This window comes from Camelus bactrianus, chromosome 12 (genome assembly GCF_048773025.1).
Source record: "Camelus bactrianus isolate YW-2024 breed Bactrian camel chromosome 12, ASM4877302v1, whole genome shotgun sequence".
Taxonomy (NCBI): Eukaryota; Metazoa; Chordata; class Mammalia; order Artiodactyla; family Camelidae; genus Camelus; species Camelus bactrianus.
The window spans coordinates 62,061,906-62,079,622 of NC_133550.1; the positions used below are offsets into that span (position 1 = coordinate 62,061,906).

Genomic DNA, 17,717 nt, shown 5'->3' on the forward strand with positions numbered 1-17,717 from the left:
TTTGTGAATGGGGACAGTGATCACCACCTGGAGGTCTGTTGAGAATACAGGACATCACAGTCACAAGGGAGGGAGCCCTCTGCCTGCCAAGTAGGGGACACTCAACAGATGGAAGTTTCCTCCTCCTCAAAACCTGCAACCCTCCTACCTTCAGCCCGCTCTCCCTCCTTCCTGCCCTCTCAGGAACTCCACGCCTAAATACTCCACTTTCCTGAACATCTATCTCACCAGCTTCCTCGGGGCATGGTTTTTATACACACGTCGTTGTCCCCTCAATGGAGGCGCCCTCCCCAGGCGTTCACCCTGTCTCATCCCTCCCCTGGAAGATGCCATGGCCTAGTTCAATGCCACCTCCTCTGTGACATGTTCCCTGGAATTGCATCCTCCCTCTCCTCCTAGCAGGTATTTAAATGTGTCCTGCTTTTCTGTCCAGGGTCCGCCTCCCTCAACAGACTGCCAGCCCTGTGCTCCCAAGGGCTGCATGTCCCTCACTGTGATGACCCTCCCCTTTTTAGCCCCTGTCAGCAAATGCTGGTGGGACCACTGGCCACGAGCAGGGAGGGGCCTGGGAGGAGGGTCAGGGTGACTGTGGCTGGCGTGGATCTTGGGGAGTAGAGGGAAGGAAAGCCTCTGAGGTCAAGAGAAGAAATGCCAGGGAAACACAGATGCCATGGTCCCTGGTCACCTGGTCCAGCCCAACAGTGACCACACTGCCTTCTGGGAGCAGGATGGTGAAGCGAGTGGGGAGGGGTCCGCAGTGGACAGAAGTGCACCTGGACTGTGCCTGCTAGGGCGGCACTGCACAAGCTGATCTCGCTGAATTTCCACCCCGTCCCTGGAGCTGGGTGTCAGCATCCCATCTCCAGGTGGCAAGACAGCAGCTTGCCCATGCACCCGGAACACGTGCCACCCGGGCATCTCTTGCTCCAGATGCTGCCAGTGACTCCCAAACACCTCAGGAGGCTGATGCCTTTTATTCCCATTTTATAGACAAAGCAACTGAGGCACAGAGAGGTTGGGGAGAGTGGAGCTGGGCCCGATCCAGGCCTGTGGACCTCAGGGCCCACACTCCCCACTGCCACCCCACCACCTTGGATGAGAGCTGAGCCAGCCTCACTCTTTGGCACCCACGTGTGGCAGATTACAGGAGAGAACAGCTGCAAAGCCGGCAGTTAGTAAACCGAAACTATTCCAGGCCTTGGCGCCTCCTCTCCTTTCATTCCATCTGCACGCCTCGCCAGTCTCTCCAGCAGCACCTGGCGTGGCACAGGGCTCAGGGCAGCACAGGCCCAAGGTCAAGGAGCTGCCCACCCCCTGTGCCCTCCCCAAGTCTCCGAGGGCCAGGACCCGCTCCACAGTTAGATCCAGATGGTCAGCCTTGGGGCAGTGACCTTGACTTTTCGTTCTTCCGTCTGCCCCACTGCACTCAGCTCAGGGCCCCATGCACGGTGGCAACTCAGCCAGCACTTGTGAAGTGCACGAGGGGACCGACGGCGCTCCTCTCCCTGCTCAGCAGCGCTGGTCTTTGAGCAGAACTTAGCTGACGGACGCAGTGCAGTCCAGCAGATCCCATTACAGATGGACCCTCCGCCTCAGGAGGGCGTGCCTGGGCCAGATGCCGGGACTGCCAGCCTGAATGTGCTGGGTGGGCCATCTCAGGAGGCCCCCGTGAGCGTGGGGGAGGGCGGCTGGGGTGAATGACAGGTGATCCCAGCTCTGTCCAGACCCGGCATTGTCAGGTCTGAGACTCAGATTCAGGGGCCAGCCCCTGAGCGGAAGGGGCTTCTCAGGTCTGCAACGTGGCTCCTCATCCTCAAGTCCCTTCTGCCCCCATGCATTTACTCCCACTGTCCCTTGGCCTGGAGCACCTCATCCCCGGGCAAAATCCGCTCTCCCTTCAAGAGCTGGCTTTCAGGGCTCTCCCTGCCAGAGGCTCCCCACTACTCCCAGGCTGAGCCTGGAGGCCCTCCTTCCACCCCGACAACGCCCTGTCCTGTCTCTCATTATATCACTGTCCATGTCCAGCTGAAACAGCTGGGTTCAAGTGTTCCTCCGCAGTAGACTGTGAGCTCACCGAGGGCAGGGCCTGTGGCCTTTCCGTCTTTGTGTCCCCACTCCTGGGGCCTGGCACTCAATGGTTGCCAAGTAAATTGTCTTTTAACTGAACTCCATTGTGTGAGACTGAAAACTTCTTTACTGTGACTCAGTCCGGCCACCAAAGGTGTCTCAGTGTCCACATGGCTCCGTCCAACCTTGCCCAGCCTGCACTTGCGACGTAATGGGGAGTGGGCAGGGCCCAGGCGCATGGGGTTGTTCCCGGGCATGGGGTGTCCAGCAGCCTCGCTGTCTGGCCAGAAGACTCTCCGGTTCCTGGGACCCAGCACAGCCTGAGGACACAGCATGCCCTCCCCCAACCTCAAGAAGCTGTAGATCAAAGTCAGTTTTCAGTTATTTTAATTGTAAAAACCAAGACATTTATATAAATAAGACCGCTGTGTAAAATAGGATTCACCCTTCTACTAAAACCCTTCTCCCCACACTCAGAAAGAACATAGAAAACCCAGCAGAGATAAGAAGTACAAATCAGCATGCGGTCCCTGATGAGAAGTAAGTGGCAGGCCAGGTTCCCTGCTGAAACAGGCCTCTCGGTGAGTGCACTCCTGGCCCAGGCGTCTCACCGGAGGCTCAGTGACACTTTGAGAAACTGCTCAGTCACAGTTCCCACACCCTCAGCCACTGGTTACCAACTGCACGGGTGGAGGCAACGTAAAAGGTTCACGTGGCCTGGCGGCTGGGGAGGAGGAGGGGACGGAGGGGGATGGCTGCTTGGTCCTCATGCCAAAGCCAGGGGCTGTGGACCTGACGGTCCAGTGAGATGCAGTGGTTTGTTCAGCCTCGGGTCAGGCTAGGGGAGGGGCTTCTGGGGGGGGGTCAGCGCTTCTCCAGAGGACAAGGAGGCAAGCGACCAGTGACCCCCGAGAGGAGCAGCTCCCTCTTGATGCCATCTGCATATGGCCGGTAAAGACAAGGACAGCGGACCCCTGCCCACAGTGCCAGGGGTGGGAAGGCGGGGGGCTCCCGGGAGGCGAGGGGAGGGCAGCCGCCGAGAGAGGTGGGGCTGGCATGTCCCTGTGAGAAAAATTCCACCTTCCCCCTCCTTCTACCCTGTCACATCTCCCGGCTCCTCCCCTGCTGCCCCTTTACACCCGAGGACTCAGCGTGAGATGGCTGTGAGCCTGGGGACAGAGATGTCAACAAATTCACACACTGGGCGTAGCTCAGGAAACGGGTACACAGGACAACAGAAAAGACCAGGCTTTCCTTTGGAAAGCCAGGCCCTGCCTGGGGGCTGCTCCCCATCCCAGAGGAAGGGCAGGAAAAGACCCTGCAGGGGACGGGGGCAGGGGTGGGGGACAGTGTCAGGAGCACTTCCAGACACACACAGCCAGGGTCCCCCCGAAGTACAGGTAGAGGAGGTTCTTCACCTCGTGTGTGATCTCGAAGCCAAAGCCTTCACCGATCACCACGTGCCAGGAGGAGCCGAACTTCTTGTCCATGGTCTCTTTGATCATCTTGGCGGCGCTCTGGAACGGAGAGGGTGCTCATCAGGGGAGGGTATTTGGGGGAGAGCGTGGGCAGGCATCAATGCCCTCTCCGGGAAGCAGAAGTCTTGGCAAGGGAAAGGCCCTATTACTGTTGTTCTGCTCATGGAAACTTCAGGAAGGGTTTCTGCACAGGCCATCTCCTGCGGGGCTGTGAGACCGGGACAGAAGACCAGACATTACCTCACCAGTCAGAAGACACTGGCAAGGAGGTAGAGCAGGCATCGTGGATTTCTGGCTCTGCCCTTAGTGCTCGCTTCCGGTCTGCGGGCCACAGGGCTGTTCTCAGGGCTAAACGAACAAGCTCTCTGCGAGCAGACTGCGTGGAGTGGTGTTGCTGCGAGGGGTCAGGTTTACCTTCGGGGAACAGGAAGGCTTTTCCCTAATGGGTCTGGTAGACTCCTGGAAGAGAAGCTGGACTGCCTCCCTCAGCTGTGGCAACAGCCTACTCTTTCCTGTGTTCACTCTTTCAAGAAGTTTCTTTCAAGGAGAGTCGAGGGAGGGGCAGAGGCCCGGCCTTTGAGGGGTAAATCCCGGGCCCAGGCACTTGCTGTGCACCAGCAGGGTCCACCACCGAGCTGTGCGCCACACCACATGCCTCACCCACATCATCACAGCACATACCGCCTCAAGACTGCCCAGCATGGAGGCAGCATCCTTGCCCCCAGTCATAGACGAGGAAACTGTCCAGGGTTAAAGAGCTAGGAAGGGATGGAGACAGGATTTGAACCTGGGCTTTCCTGGCCCAAAGCCTGGGTTCTCACTGGCCAGGGTCTGCCTCCTCCCTGACTTCCATGACTCTGATTTCTTTCTTGCTCACCAACAGATTGATGAATGACATTCCTGTATCAATGCCTAGCTGTCATCTCGCCAGCACCTAGGACAGTGCCTGGCACAGAGATGGTGTGTAACATCTCTTCTGAATGGATGAATGGATACATGAGTGAATGCCTGGGCGGGCCTCTGTTCTCCACTGGGATGGAGCTGACGGGGAGGTGCCCTACTCAGCAGCCCACCTGAGACAAGGAACCTGCGCAGGGGCGTCATGGAAAGCCCTCTGGCTCTTCTCCCTCTAGGGCTGGGCGTGATCAGTGTCTGGAGACAGCACCAGCCTCTGCCCTCACCGGCCTTCCCCACACTCCACAAGCTTCCAAGGAAGGCCCTAGCCTGGTCCCAGTGGGACCCTCTGGAGCTGGCTGTGGGAACAGGGACTACTCAATTCACCCACAGGGGTCACCAAAGACAAGAGGGGCCGCCTGTACTGATGGCAATACCTCGTTGTTGTTGGAGAATTTCTCACAGGCCGTGACACACAGCTCCATGGTCTCCACTCGCATCTCCTCTGGCATGTCCGAGTGCTGGAGGCAGGGCAGGGGACAAACAGAGAGAGGCTTAGCCTATGACCTGGCTTTCTGGGCTGGCCTCTCTGTCCTAGGCTTAAGGCACAGACACTGGGAAGCTTCCTGGGCACAGCCCTGGGCAGAGCCCAGAGAGAGGACCCATCTCCTGATGGAATCAAGCTGAGCCTCATGGGCTCTAATGCCCAGGCCCCTCTGCAGCCAACAATTCCAGCCGACAGACATGGGGAAGAAGACTGGCCCAGGCAGGAGCATGCTGGCTACAGACATGGTTTACCAGGGGCCTCAGAGCACAGCTGGCTCGCTCATTAGCCTGAAGAGGTGGCTCGGCCACTCTTAAGCCTCCTGCTTTCCCTCCTGCCTCCCTGGGTGCTCCTGCTTAGCCCACTTTGCTGGATTCCCTCCTCCTCCCAAGTGCTGGAAGGCCCTGGGCTTCATTGCCACCCTCGCCTCTTCTCCAGCTATCTGCTCTCTGGGGATCCCACCATTTCCTGGATTTAGACATCTTTGATGTGGGGAGGGTACCCACATGTTCATTCTTAGCTTCAACTTCTTTTACGGGCTCTGGATTCATATATCCAGCTGCCTATTTGACATTCTCAGATGTCTGAGAGATAACTTGATTTTTCCCATAAACCTATTCTTCTGTTTTCCCTCTCTTGGTGATTGACACCATTTTCTCTCCCATGTTCAGGACAAAAGAGACCCTAAGAGGCACCCTTCACCCCCTTTCCCTCATATCCAGCATCCAATGTGCTGGTGAATTCTATTGCTCTACCTTCAAGATCTGTCCAGAATCCTACCATGTCTTGCCACCTCTACTCTGTAAACTGGACCCAGCTGTCCTCATTATTCTAGGCCTCTGTACTAGCATCCTCACTGGTCTCCCCACTTCCATTCTGGTTCCTCCAAATCCATTCTCCTTCCAACAGCTGGAGTGATCTTTTTAGAAACAGAAAACAGATTACATTACTTCTCTGCTTAAAACCCTCCACTCTTCCTCTTTGAACTCAGGATAGAATCCATATTTCTCATCGTGGCCCACCACACCGTGAGGTCTGACGTGAAGTCTGGCCCGGCTGTCACCCTGACACATGTCCTGCCGCCCCTCTCAGCGCTCTGCTCCAGGCACACTGGACTTCCTTCTGTTCCTCCCCGGTGCTAAGCCCACTCCCACCTCGATTTTTCTGTGCCTGTTGCTTCCCCTGCTTGGGAAACATTCCTTCCCAGACCTTCGGAAGGCTTGCTCCCTAACTTTATTCAGGTCTCTGATCAGAGAAACCTTTCCAGAAGCCAACCTCTACTCTCTAGCCCCATATACCTGCTTTATTTTCCTTCATAGCACTTGTTACCTGGCACTATGTTCTTTAAACCTTCCTTTCATGTGAGCCAGGCCTTTGTCTGTCATGTTTACTACTATATCCACAAGCCTAGAACAGTGCCCAGTATACAGTAGGTGGCCTAAATAGATAATTGTCAAATGGATGGATGAATGAAAGAATGAATCACTGTTGACCCCTTGGTCTCTAGATCTGGACAGCAAGCCCTTCTTAACTTCTTCCCACTGCTATCCCGCAGGGGACAAGCTCCCCCGCCTCTCTCTAAGGCTCTGTGGGCCGGCCCTGCAGGCCACACTGCCTCCCTCCCCTGGGGCTTACCCTGACCAGAGGGAAGGTCTGCAGCCGTTTATAATCAGCCTCATCTTTCTTCCCTTCTGTTTCTCCCATGATCCTTCCCCTGTGACCCGGAGGAGAGAGTGGGGATTTCAGGAGGTGCTGGGACCGGTAATTAAGACAAACCCAGGAGACTCAGGAGGCAGGCCCTGCCAGCTCAGTGGGAGCAGAAAATGTCTTTCCCCAAGGGGTGCTGTAGAAAACAGGAAAAACCACGAGAAATGAGTTGGCTTTAAAATCATACATCACAAATTAGAAATGTCTCAGTAACAATTTGACACCTCCCCATCTCAACTCCTCCACATCCTTTTCCAAATGGCCAGCAAGTCTGCAGACGGGAGGATGAGTCAACACGAGATGCTGGGACCTGGTTAAGAACACGCTGGTACGATGCTGCAAGCCCACACTGTCATTATCAAGACAAATACTGACTGCGGGCCAGGCCGAGGGCGGAGCCTGGAGCTAGCAATTAACGAATGCAGCTTCTCTGCATGCCCACTATGTATGTACACAGTCCTCACTTCCCAGCAGACGTGCTTAGGAAGTTAAATGTCAGGTCACGTTCAACAGCCCCGGGCTTATGGGCAAGCAAGTGCCTCCTTCCGTGGGCCCTGGCTCTGTGGGAGGAATGGAACAGCGATGCTCTGTGCCCTCCTTGGCAGGCCAGGCTGCCCAGCTCCTCCTGTCCACTCCCCCAGGCCACTGTGTCCTGGTGGGCTGGTCCAGGAGTTGGGAGGCCTGGGTACTAGTTAGGCCTGCTCACTAGCCGTGTGGTTCTGGGGCTCAGATTCCTCATCAGTAACACGATGGTAGTCCTGTCTCTGTCATGGGGCTGTTATGAGAATCAAATGACATGATGTATGTAAAGCAACTAACACAGTGCAAGGCACACAGTAGGCGCTCAATAAACTGTCCTTCCCTCCCTCTGACTCCTGGGGGAATCACATGAGGATAGGAGTGGAAAGTTATAAAGCCTAATACACACATAGAGATTTTTTTCCCTTCCAAATCTAGTTACCGAAAAACAGATGGGGCTTTTCCTGAAAGGCTGGGCCTGGATCCTAAATGACTGGGAGCAGTGCTGGAAATTCTGCTGTTTCTCTTTATCCTACAATTCAATTTATCCTATAATTCAAAGAATTTTTTATCTCAGAAATATCATTATATAAGTGAATACAAGCCACTGTGTTGTTAAACCCTTTTTAACCACCCATATTGGTTAAAATACAGCCAAATAATGTTATTCCAGCATTTTCCCCATTTCCAAATAAATTTACTTTCACCATACAGCACCACCAAACCCTGACGATGCTTAGCACAGTAACTAACAGGGAGGTGGAGACATGTGACGTTCACTGGATTTCCTGTGTGCTCGACGCTATTCTAAATGCTCCATGTGCATTTACGCAGCCCAGCGCCACCGACATCCCCAGACTCAGGTCCTGCACGAATGGAGGCACATAACCGCAGTGGGGCTACCCTGAGGGTCAGACAATGGGCAGCAGAGCTGGGGTTTGAATCTGGGTACCATCTCCAGTATGGGCACTCCTGACCCCTCCTCCTGAGGCCTCCTCCCTCAATGGCACACAGTAGGCACCCACAAAACTGATCTCTGTGTGACCGCTTGCACGGCTCCTACAAGCCCAGCAGTGAGATAAACATTTGATCATCCCTGTCAGTGTTTCCTGTTCTAACGATAACTTGAGCCTTGTTTGGCCAAGCATTGAACTTTCTGTGCATTTTTTCCGGGCTGTGCTCTCAGCCCCTGCTCTCACTCCCTGATGCTTCAGAAGTCCTCAGCGCCACTCCATGTGGTCGGCTCCCTCGAGCGAGGCTAGAAGCCTGGCACCGACTCCACCATGCCACAACACTGGTATTTTCTGATTTCCCAGTGGACGGACGGCTCCTCTTAGCTCATCAATTCTGGGCATTTGTACCACTCAGATATTAGCAGTTTTTGTTTGTCTCTACGTAGAAGCTGGCAAATTACCAAGCACCATCTCATTGTACTTTCTGCTCATGTTTCTTACTTCACAAAATCCAGTGCATCATTTTGTCTTTTCTCATTAATGTTAAGGCCCAGTACCACTCCATCGTCCTAGCTTTCCTTGGTAAAGGCCACCTGATTGCCTCCTCCTCCACATTATGGAGGGGTGACAGAGGGTGGGGGTTGCACTGACAATCAAAGGACAGGGCTGTGAGCTTTGACGGCCTCCCGACATTTTCCAGTGAGAACAACGCAAAATGCTGAAGCGGCTGCTTAGGCACTTTCCACTTGAATATTTCAATTCGATTCAGTTCATCCTCTGAGCTAGGAGGTGCTTGCCTGGAGGGGAACTCAGAGGCAATGTGCCCATGCCTGCCCTCGGTGGAGTTAGGGTCTGTGACCACTGCTTGGACTCTGCTTTAATATGTGGAATCCTGATGAAGACATCAGAGGTATTACCAAAGCCCACTCTTAAGGAACAAAGCGGGAAAAGCCACTGGGACAGGTGTTTTTTTTCCTTTGTGGGAGGACATCACCTTGTAGAGAAGGTACAGGACCACAGGGCGGAGTATTCAAGCTGGAATGCTAGCTCTAGAACTGAAATCAACTCTGCCCTCTTCCCTGCTGCGCAGCCTTGGGCAAGTAATTTAACTTGAGCCTTGGTTTCCTCTTTTGTGAAATGGGATAACCCCATCTCATTCTCAGAGAGCTGTTACAAGCACCAAGTATCGGCATGTGAGTGTTTTGAAATTTTATAAGCTCTCTGCACTCTCAACATCACGCTGCTCCTATCACCACCATTTTCCCAGCCAGGACTTCGTCAGCATCATTCAACCATGTTTATTGAGGATCACAATTGCAAATAGCTCTTCCTAACTGCTACACAAACTTCTGGGGAGCCAAAAGGGATGAGACTTAACAGAATAAAAAGGAACAGTTACAGATGATGTGCTTCCAAATATGGAAAGGTAGGAGAATTTTTTATGACACTGTATCATTATAGTACAGCTATAGTCATTCAGCCACAATTTAAAAACCCTGCTGAAAGAATGCTACTGAAAATAGCAGAACTAGAGGTTTTAATAACCTTATCAATCTTCCATGCAAATGAGTGTGTGCCTGACAGGCCCAGGCCAGGAAGAAGCTGGGTCAGGCCTAAAAGAGAGCCTTTTTAATAATGTAAGTGTGTCCTGGGCCAGGGCACTTGCATCTGCTGGGTCCCAGGCTCAGCCGTCCCAGGGCCCAGCCTGGCGCGCAGAGCCAGTGGTGGCCTTGCTCCCCCTCCTGCCCTTCATTCTCCTCCTCATCCAAGGGCCCCTCTAAGCACTTTATACAGCCTGGCCCGTGTCTGCTGCAAGGCTTCTCCTAGGGAACAGGAGGCAAAGGCTCTTTATCTCATCATCTTGTCAAAGCTAGCATCCCTTTTCCCACTGTCCCTTGTTCTTTTGTGGTGCCGACCTCAGTCACCATTTATTATTTTGCTTCTGAAGAGTTTGGGAAGAATCTTTAAGAGGGTTAGGGGATGTGGGAAGGATGAGGAAAAATGAATGAATTTGGGGAAGTAACACCCCAAGTGTCCGCCAGCCCCCTAGAGGGGCCCCAGCCACTCAGTGCCTGACCACGCTTGGCTCATAGACCATGGCTCGCCACCCTTTACCACCTTCCGCATCTGAGAGAGCATGGCACTATGGTTTGAGTGCAGGCTCCACAGGCAGGTCTGAATTCACATCTCATTCTGTCTTGGATGAGTGTTTACCTCTCTCTCAGCCTCGGTTTTCTCATTTGGAAAATGGTCCTATGAAGAGACTCTAGCTCACGGTGAATGTCAGCTCTCGTTAGCGGTGCAGTAGGAAGGGGAAGGCAATGTCCTTCTTCAGATATTCGCCACCTAAACTGCTCAGCACTCAGCCAAACAAACCAACCTTCACAGGGTTCCCACTTGGTACTGTTAGAACTGAAGTAGGAAAGAGTCCCACGAAGATGCTGGGCACACAGCTGGGCCGGGGTTGGGTGACGGTGGTGTGGTTACACTGCTTTCACACTTACTGTCTCATTTCAGCCCCTCACCGCCTGTAGGGGCAGCACCCACTCCCAGTTCTCACACAAGGCACTGGGGCTCAGAGAGGTTTGGGGGCTGGCCTGTGGGTACACAGCCGGCCCTGAGAGAGCCAGGATCAGAACCTGATCTTCTGACTCTACCTTCTATGCTTCCTCCCGTCACAAGCAAGTCGGAGACAAGACAGTAACACAAATAATGTCACTCCTCAGCAGTCCCCAGTCCGACCTCCTGTCCAGGCGCGCCCCCTCCCTCCAGCCGTATCAGGGATACACATGCACTTGGGCACCTCGGTCACCCTCCTGCCTCTGCCTGACACGTCCGCTCTCTGTCTTCTGGCAAACAAAGAGCAAAGCCGGTAAGGTGAGGAGGAAGGAACCGAAGGACTTGAGGGCATTCATCTAAGATGTCAGTGCTGAAGTCAGGAAACAACATGGAAGATCTGTATTTCACAATCAGTTTAAAATGGGGGAAGCAAATAGGATTGCCATTTTAAAATTTTGTTAAATAAGAGCATTAAAAAATTACCATCTACTATAAAAGAAAGTTTTAATAGTAAGAAGGAGGTGATTGCAGAATAAAGAAGAATCCTACTTGAGAAAAGACCATTACTTTTCATACACACAAAGGTTTTTTTTTTTCTCATCACCCCCACTTTTTCTCATTTCACTGAGGTCCAGTGAAAACTTCTGATGTGCCTTAAACCATGGGGGTGGGGGGAGAGAAAGAAAGAGAGGGAAGGAGAGAAAGAGATGGAGAGATGGAGAGAGACAGAGACATTTTCTTTATGTATAAGATGATGTAATAAACAACTCTGATTCACGTGGTACACCCTTGTGGACATAACCAAATTTGGATGAAATCCAAACATTTCTGTCAAGATACAAAGCATAGCTATCGCAGCCATTAGCTCCACAGGAGAACAGACGCTTTCCGGCAGACAGCGGATTATGTAGTCTCCGGCTCCCCTTTCCCACCCCCACTCCCGCTTTCTCACTCAAGAGTACAGATTTGAACATAAGGGACTAAGAATGACATTATTACAGAAATAAATTGGAGTCAGCACTGATTTGTTTTTAAATCATTCATGATTACTAATTACTGGTGACATCTCACAAGCAGTCACGGCTCAGCAGTGTGTCGTGAGTCCAGACCGTCACCGGGGATGAAGGATTTGATCTGTTCTCCTGTAGATGCCCCGGAGCACAGAGTCCAGTGTCTGGCACGTGGTAAAAGCCCAACGAATACCTACATTGTAATTAAGTTATATTTCATTTGCCCCCTGGGAAGGGAGACTATCAAATCCATTCACTATTTATTGAGCACTGACCTTGAGCAAGGCAATGGGGTGGCTGTTGTACATAGAGGAGCTCATTTACTTACCCCCAAGAATTCTGTTATATGGGTACTATTATCCCTACTTTTCTGATGGCCACTCAGGCTGAGAAAAGGAAAGTGACTTTCCACCTGGCCGATAAATGGAGGAGTTAGGACTCAATCAGCTATATATGACTTCAGGATTATGCTTTTTCAACTGCTCTGCTATAAGCAAGAGACAGTCTCTACTTTCAAGGAGACCAACACAGACACACAAGGAACTAATGATGGTTCATGGAAGAAAGCAGTAAGTGCCACAAGATAGATGTAGAGATAGAGGAAAGAGGAGAATTCTGGAGGGGGTAGGGGAGGACGGAAAAAATACTTGGTGGCAGGGGCAGCATCTAAGTCAGACCTTAAAGGTGAGTGGGAATCCTGACAGGTGGGCAAGGTGAGGAAGCCTTTCCAGGCAGAGAGATGAACAAACACAATGATGTCAAAGCAGAAAGCTCAGTATTTTCTGGGAAAGCCCAATAGTCCCGTTTGGCTGAAAGAACTTGGCAAAGGAGAAGAAAGCAGGCTGGGAAAAAGGCTGGGGTTGGCTGTGGACGTGTAGAAGGGTCCTAAGACCCAGGCTTAAGAAGTATGGCTATTTTCAGTGGAAAACGAGAAGCCCTCTGGAGGTCTCTTGGGGATTGGCGACATGGTTGTGTTAACTCCTGCGGGTTAACAGGAGGAGAGACTGGAGGCTTGAATACCAGTTAGGAAGCTACAGCAATGGCCTGGATGACAGGCATTAAAAACTTGAACTAGGATGGTGGCTTCAGGCATGGAGAGAATGTGACATCCTCGCAGAAGCAGAATCAAAGTGACTTGACATTGCCTGAGTGGGATGGGCATGGCAGAGTGATGGACAATGCCCCAGGAGGATTGTGGTGTCACTGAGAGAGACAGGGGAAATCAGGTAGAACAAATGGGTAGCTAGAGATGCAGGCCAGCTTGATTTCTGAACTACTGAGTTTTAAGTTGTTGGCAAGATACGCAAATTGAGGTGTCCCATCAGGAGTAGGTAATCACGGAATCATGGATTATCGCCGGCAGAGGGGAAGCCATCAAATCCAACCACCACACCCGCATATCAATCTCCACTCCAACTCCCACCCCCAAAGTATCCCTAACCATGGAAGTCCAGAAGAAAGATCAGAGCTGGAGATGTAGATCTGAGGGTGAAATGGAGAAATGACAGCTGACACAGGGGGAGCTGGTGACGCCTTTCAGAGGGGGAAAATGTGCAGAAGTAAGAGACACAGGAAGTTAAGTACATATTATCTTCAGAATCCTCCAAGGAGATGTGCTGCAGTATCCTAATTCTATATATACTCAGACTGGAGCCCAGGGAGATTAGGTAACTTGCTAGGGTCCTGCAATTGGGAATCTAAAGTAGGTTTGTCAAGTTCTTTTCATTACACCTGATACCTCCCACGAGTACCACATCCTGGGGGAAGCCTACAGTTAGTTGGGTCAAAGAATCACATCCTAGAACGTCGGAGTCGAAGAGGCCTTCGGCATCATTCAACTTAATTTCTTATTTACAGATAGGGAACTGAGGCCCAAAGAGGGAAATGACCAGCCTGGAGTCCCAGCACGTCGTCAACTATCCAAGTCAAGTGGTCTGGATGGAAGCGACGGCAACCACCCGCTCAGCCACAGGAGGAGGGGGTTACTTCGCGAAAGATGGGGGAATCAAGGTGCAGGAGGGAGTCGGGTTAGGGAGGACGAGGGAGCGTGAAGCTGGAGGGGGCCTCAGGTGGGTGGGGAGAAGCGGCCTGCAGAGTCGCGACGACGAAACTGTCTGGACCGAGCTTGCAGGTCCCCGAAGAGGGGGGGCGGAGGGCGGTTGGGAGGATCTGGAACTGGGACCAACAGGCAGGAGGCTGAGGTGGGGCCTCCGCGGTGGACGAGGCTCCGCCCGCTCCGCCAAGCCTCCCGGCGCCCCTTCGGGACGGCCCTCCCCGCCCGGCTGCCCGTCGCGCCCCGGGGCCTCACCTGCTCCCGCGGGGGCCGGAGCCAGGGCCTCACCGAGCGCACCCCCGCCAGGGTTGTCAAGGAGCGAAACAAGAGTGTCTTAGCAACAGCAAGGAAGTCCTGCCCCCTCACCGGACGTTGACTGGAATTTTACTTGTTATTGGTGAATAAAAATGTCAATCAACATTGAAGGGTCCTACAACGTAGAGATTTGTACGGAAAGGGGCGTGACTTATATGTTAGGGAGGCGGGGCTTCACTTATAGTTGTCTTAAATGGGCCTGAGGAGCTGGGCAAACACACAAGTTCTCATTTTAGAAAAACTTTGCAAAGCAGTATTGCCTGGGGCGTTTCTTTTAGTCATTTGAAATAACAAATGCAACTTGTCGGTGTCATGACAACTGATATGCTTCTTTATTAGGACCTCAAAAACCTAATAATAAGTAGCATTTATGTAGGGCTTTACAAAGAGTATCGCACCTGATTCTCACCACAATTCTTTTAGGTAATAGTATTCGTAACCACATCCATCTGAAGTAATGTTCAGAGAGATTAAATAACTTGTAAAGGGAAAGAATCAATGTTAAGTTCCTGGAAGAGGACCCCAAGGGCTCTTTCCGCTGCAGCACGCCCTCATATAGTTGCCTAGTGACTTAAAGATACAGTTGTCCAGAGCTTGCCTTTTCTTCCCCTTAGGAGGGAAAATTAATCTGAAAGTATAAGTACAACTAGGAAGAAGGGAAATGGGGGAAGGGAGAACCACCTGCAGATCTAATTGTGTGATTGGTGGATCAAAAGGGTCAGTAGAGTACTCCATATTTTTAAAATTTACTTTATCATGATGGGTACTTTGGGGGAAACTCCACTTCAAATTCACTGGCACCTACTGGGAACTCAGCCCTGGCCAGGTGCTGATGATTCAGAGAGGAGTAAGATGAGGACCTTGCTCCCAGAGAAGTGGGGGGAAAGTTATGTCAACAAATAGATACAGAGTAACTCACTCTATTTGTGCTCAGGTAGAAGTGTGGGCAAGGTGCTGGTTCTTTCCAAGGAGGGAGTAACTCTCAGAGAAGGTGGTGCTTGAGTTGACTGAGTCTAAGATGACCAGTGGGCTAATGAGGGTGAGGGAGCACTGTTCACTTGGGAACCACTGGTGGCTCCATGAGGCCTGGGTGGAGGATGAATGTGGTGTGAATGGGAGAGAATGAGAAGAGGATGGAGGTGAAGATGCAGAGGAAAGGGTATCAAATGCCAGGTTCAGGGAGATGAGGTGAGAGTGGAAGAAGGTAGCTATTGGAGGGTTTTAAGTAGGGCAGAAACATGGGAAGATTTGGGTAATGGAAAGATCATTTGGGTGAAGGAGATGGTGGACTGGACTTGGAATAGGTAGATGAAGGCAGGCACAGCGGGTTTAATTTTGAGACTTGGAAGCTTGAGGTGTTTCAGGCCCTTGCCTATTCCCAACTTGCCTCCCTGGTGCGTCTGAGGGTCCATGGAATATCTGACTCAGCCTCCAGATTTCCCCAATCCTCTTTGCCAGGTTTCTCCAGGAGATGAAAGGTGGCCTTTGAGGGGGATGAATCTCTCGCTTCCGCCTCTCATCCAAATTTCTCCCCAAAGGGGTCCACATTTGCTGTCTTCTCTTTCTCACCTCCCATTCATTCTTCAACCCACTGCAATCTGGTTTCCACTCCCACTACACCACCAAAATTCCCTCTTCCGTGGTTACCAGTGACCTCCTGAAGAGCAGAATCTGATAGACCCTTTTAGTCTTTATCTTACTGGAACCATCCCCTCTGCTGGTGTATATCTGTTGACTACACCCATCTTCATGAAATTCTCCACCCCAGAGATAGTCCCTGCAGAACTCTTTACAATGCAGATTCCAGGGCCCCTCAGCATCAGAATGGTGAAGGGCAGTAATTTTTATTTTTCACAAGCACTCCTGGTGCACACTCACAATGGAGAGTCACTGCTCTATCCTAACACCTGGGGCACCTCATTCTCCTGGATCTCCTCAAACCTCTCTTCCTTTCTGGCTCCTTCTTCCTTTGATCTCTGTGCCCACCTTTATCCTCTTTTCTTTTCATCAGTTGCCTCAAATTCCTTCCTACCCCTCTTCATCAGCAAGAGTTTCCCTTGGTCATGCTTCCTAGAGTATTTACTGGAATTGAGGGTTGGGTATGTATTTTGGAAAACCTCTCTGGTGATTCCAAACACTCTCCCAGGGAGTTAGGCCACCCATATCTCCACACATATCTTGTGGAGAATTGCTGCCTTATCTACTGTCCTTTGGGGAACTCATCCTCTCCATGGTTCCATTGTCAATGTCCTTGTAGATTCTGATGGTGCCTATGTTTCTCTCACCAGATTAGACCTCTCATGGGAGCTACCAGCCTAAATATCCAACAAATCCCTGGCTATCTCCACCAGAATGTCCCACAAACCCTTCAAACTCAATGTGTCCCAAACTGAATTGATCATCTTCCTCCAACCTGCTCCCCTGAATTCCCCATCTCAGTAAATGGCACCCCCCCCCCGTTTCCTCTATCAGAAACCAAGGAATCTTCTCCTTCCCTCTTCCCCCTCCCATCACTCATCTCAAGTCAATCACAAGCCTGCTGATTCTGACTCCTGTGTCTTGAATACAGTTCCTTCTGGCCATCTTCGTGGCACTCCCCATGTACACAGCACCATAATCCCACCTGTATTATTGCAACAGCTTCCTGATAGAACTGCCTGACTGCAATCTTGCCCTTCTCTAAATCCACCTTCCTTACTGCAGTCAACGTGGTACTTCTAACACCCAAATTTCACCACTACATTCCTCTCCTTAACTATGCCTTCCCTCCCTCCACAGTTCCCTATCGCTTACTGAGTGACATCTAGATACCATGACCTGGAAATCGAGCCCCCTGTGGCATGGCCCATGGGTGCTTCCATCTCCTTGCTCTTCCTTCCTCTGTGCTTTATGCGCCAGGCACCCCAACTCTTATGGCTCCCCAGGTGCTCCATGCTGTTTCTCACCTCCCTGCATTTGCTCATGCATCCTCTTTGCCCATATTCTCCCTCTGCTCTTCCCTCCTTTTAGCTATAGGAGCCCATACACTTTTGGTCTTAGCTTGCACACATTGGGATTCTGTCACTTGCAACCAGAAAACTCCTTTGTACTCCTATCTCATGTGGTGTGCATTCCTGTCACTTCTCTTCTTCACTGTTTTATACTTGAGTTTAATTCTCCATCTTCCCCTGTGAGCTCCAGGAGATCAAGGACCTTGTCTTATTCCTCTCTACAACCCTGTGTTCCACACAGGGTCTAGCAGAGAGTAGGTGCTTAGTAAATGTTTCACGAATGAATGTGTGAGTAAATGAAATAGAATCCTACCCTACTTCTTCAGACTCAGCTCTTGTTCCCCGAGACTCAGCCATTCCAGCTACACCCTTTCATGTGCTGCTCCTGCTGTTGAGAATGGTTAATGGCAGACACCCCAGAATCAGTTAGCAATTGGATCAGCTGTAAGTAACAGATATTGGGAAAATAGTGACTTAAAATGACACAAATTTACTGTCTTACAGTTTTGGAATCAGAAGTCTGAAATGGGCTTCAGTATGATCCCAGGGCTGTGTTCCTTCCTGAGGCTCTGAAACTATTTCCTTCTCTTCTCCAGCTTTTAGAGACTTCCTGCCTTCCTCTGACACT

At 51.5% G+C, this 17,717-nt stretch overlaps 1 protein-coding gene across 2 annotated transcripts; it reads right to left on the reverse strand.

Moving 5' to 3' along the window:
* Positions 1–959: 959 nt before the first annotated feature.
* Positions 960–14,155, reverse strand: DNAL4 (dynein axonemal light chain 4). Of its 2 annotated transcripts, XM_074375567.1 has the most exons (5): positions 14,040–14,155; positions 6,619–6,826; positions 4,877–4,960; positions 3,486–3,584; positions 960–2,424 (listed from the first exon to the last, which is right to left on the reverse strand). In XM_074375567.1, exons 2-5 carry the CDS (start codon positions 6,685–6,687, stop codon positions 2,227–2,229), a joined length of 450 nt encoding a protein of 149 aa, XP_074231668.1. In that variant the 5' UTR covers positions 6,688–6,826; positions 14,040–14,155; the 3' UTR covers positions 960–2,226. The 2 variants fall into 2 exon arrangements, with proteins under 2 accessions (XP_074231668.1, XP_010958593.1); XM_010960291.3 differs by lacking the exon at positions 960–2,424 and having other exon boundaries at positions 2,438–3,584.
* Positions 14,156–17,717: the final 3,562 nt, after the last annotated feature.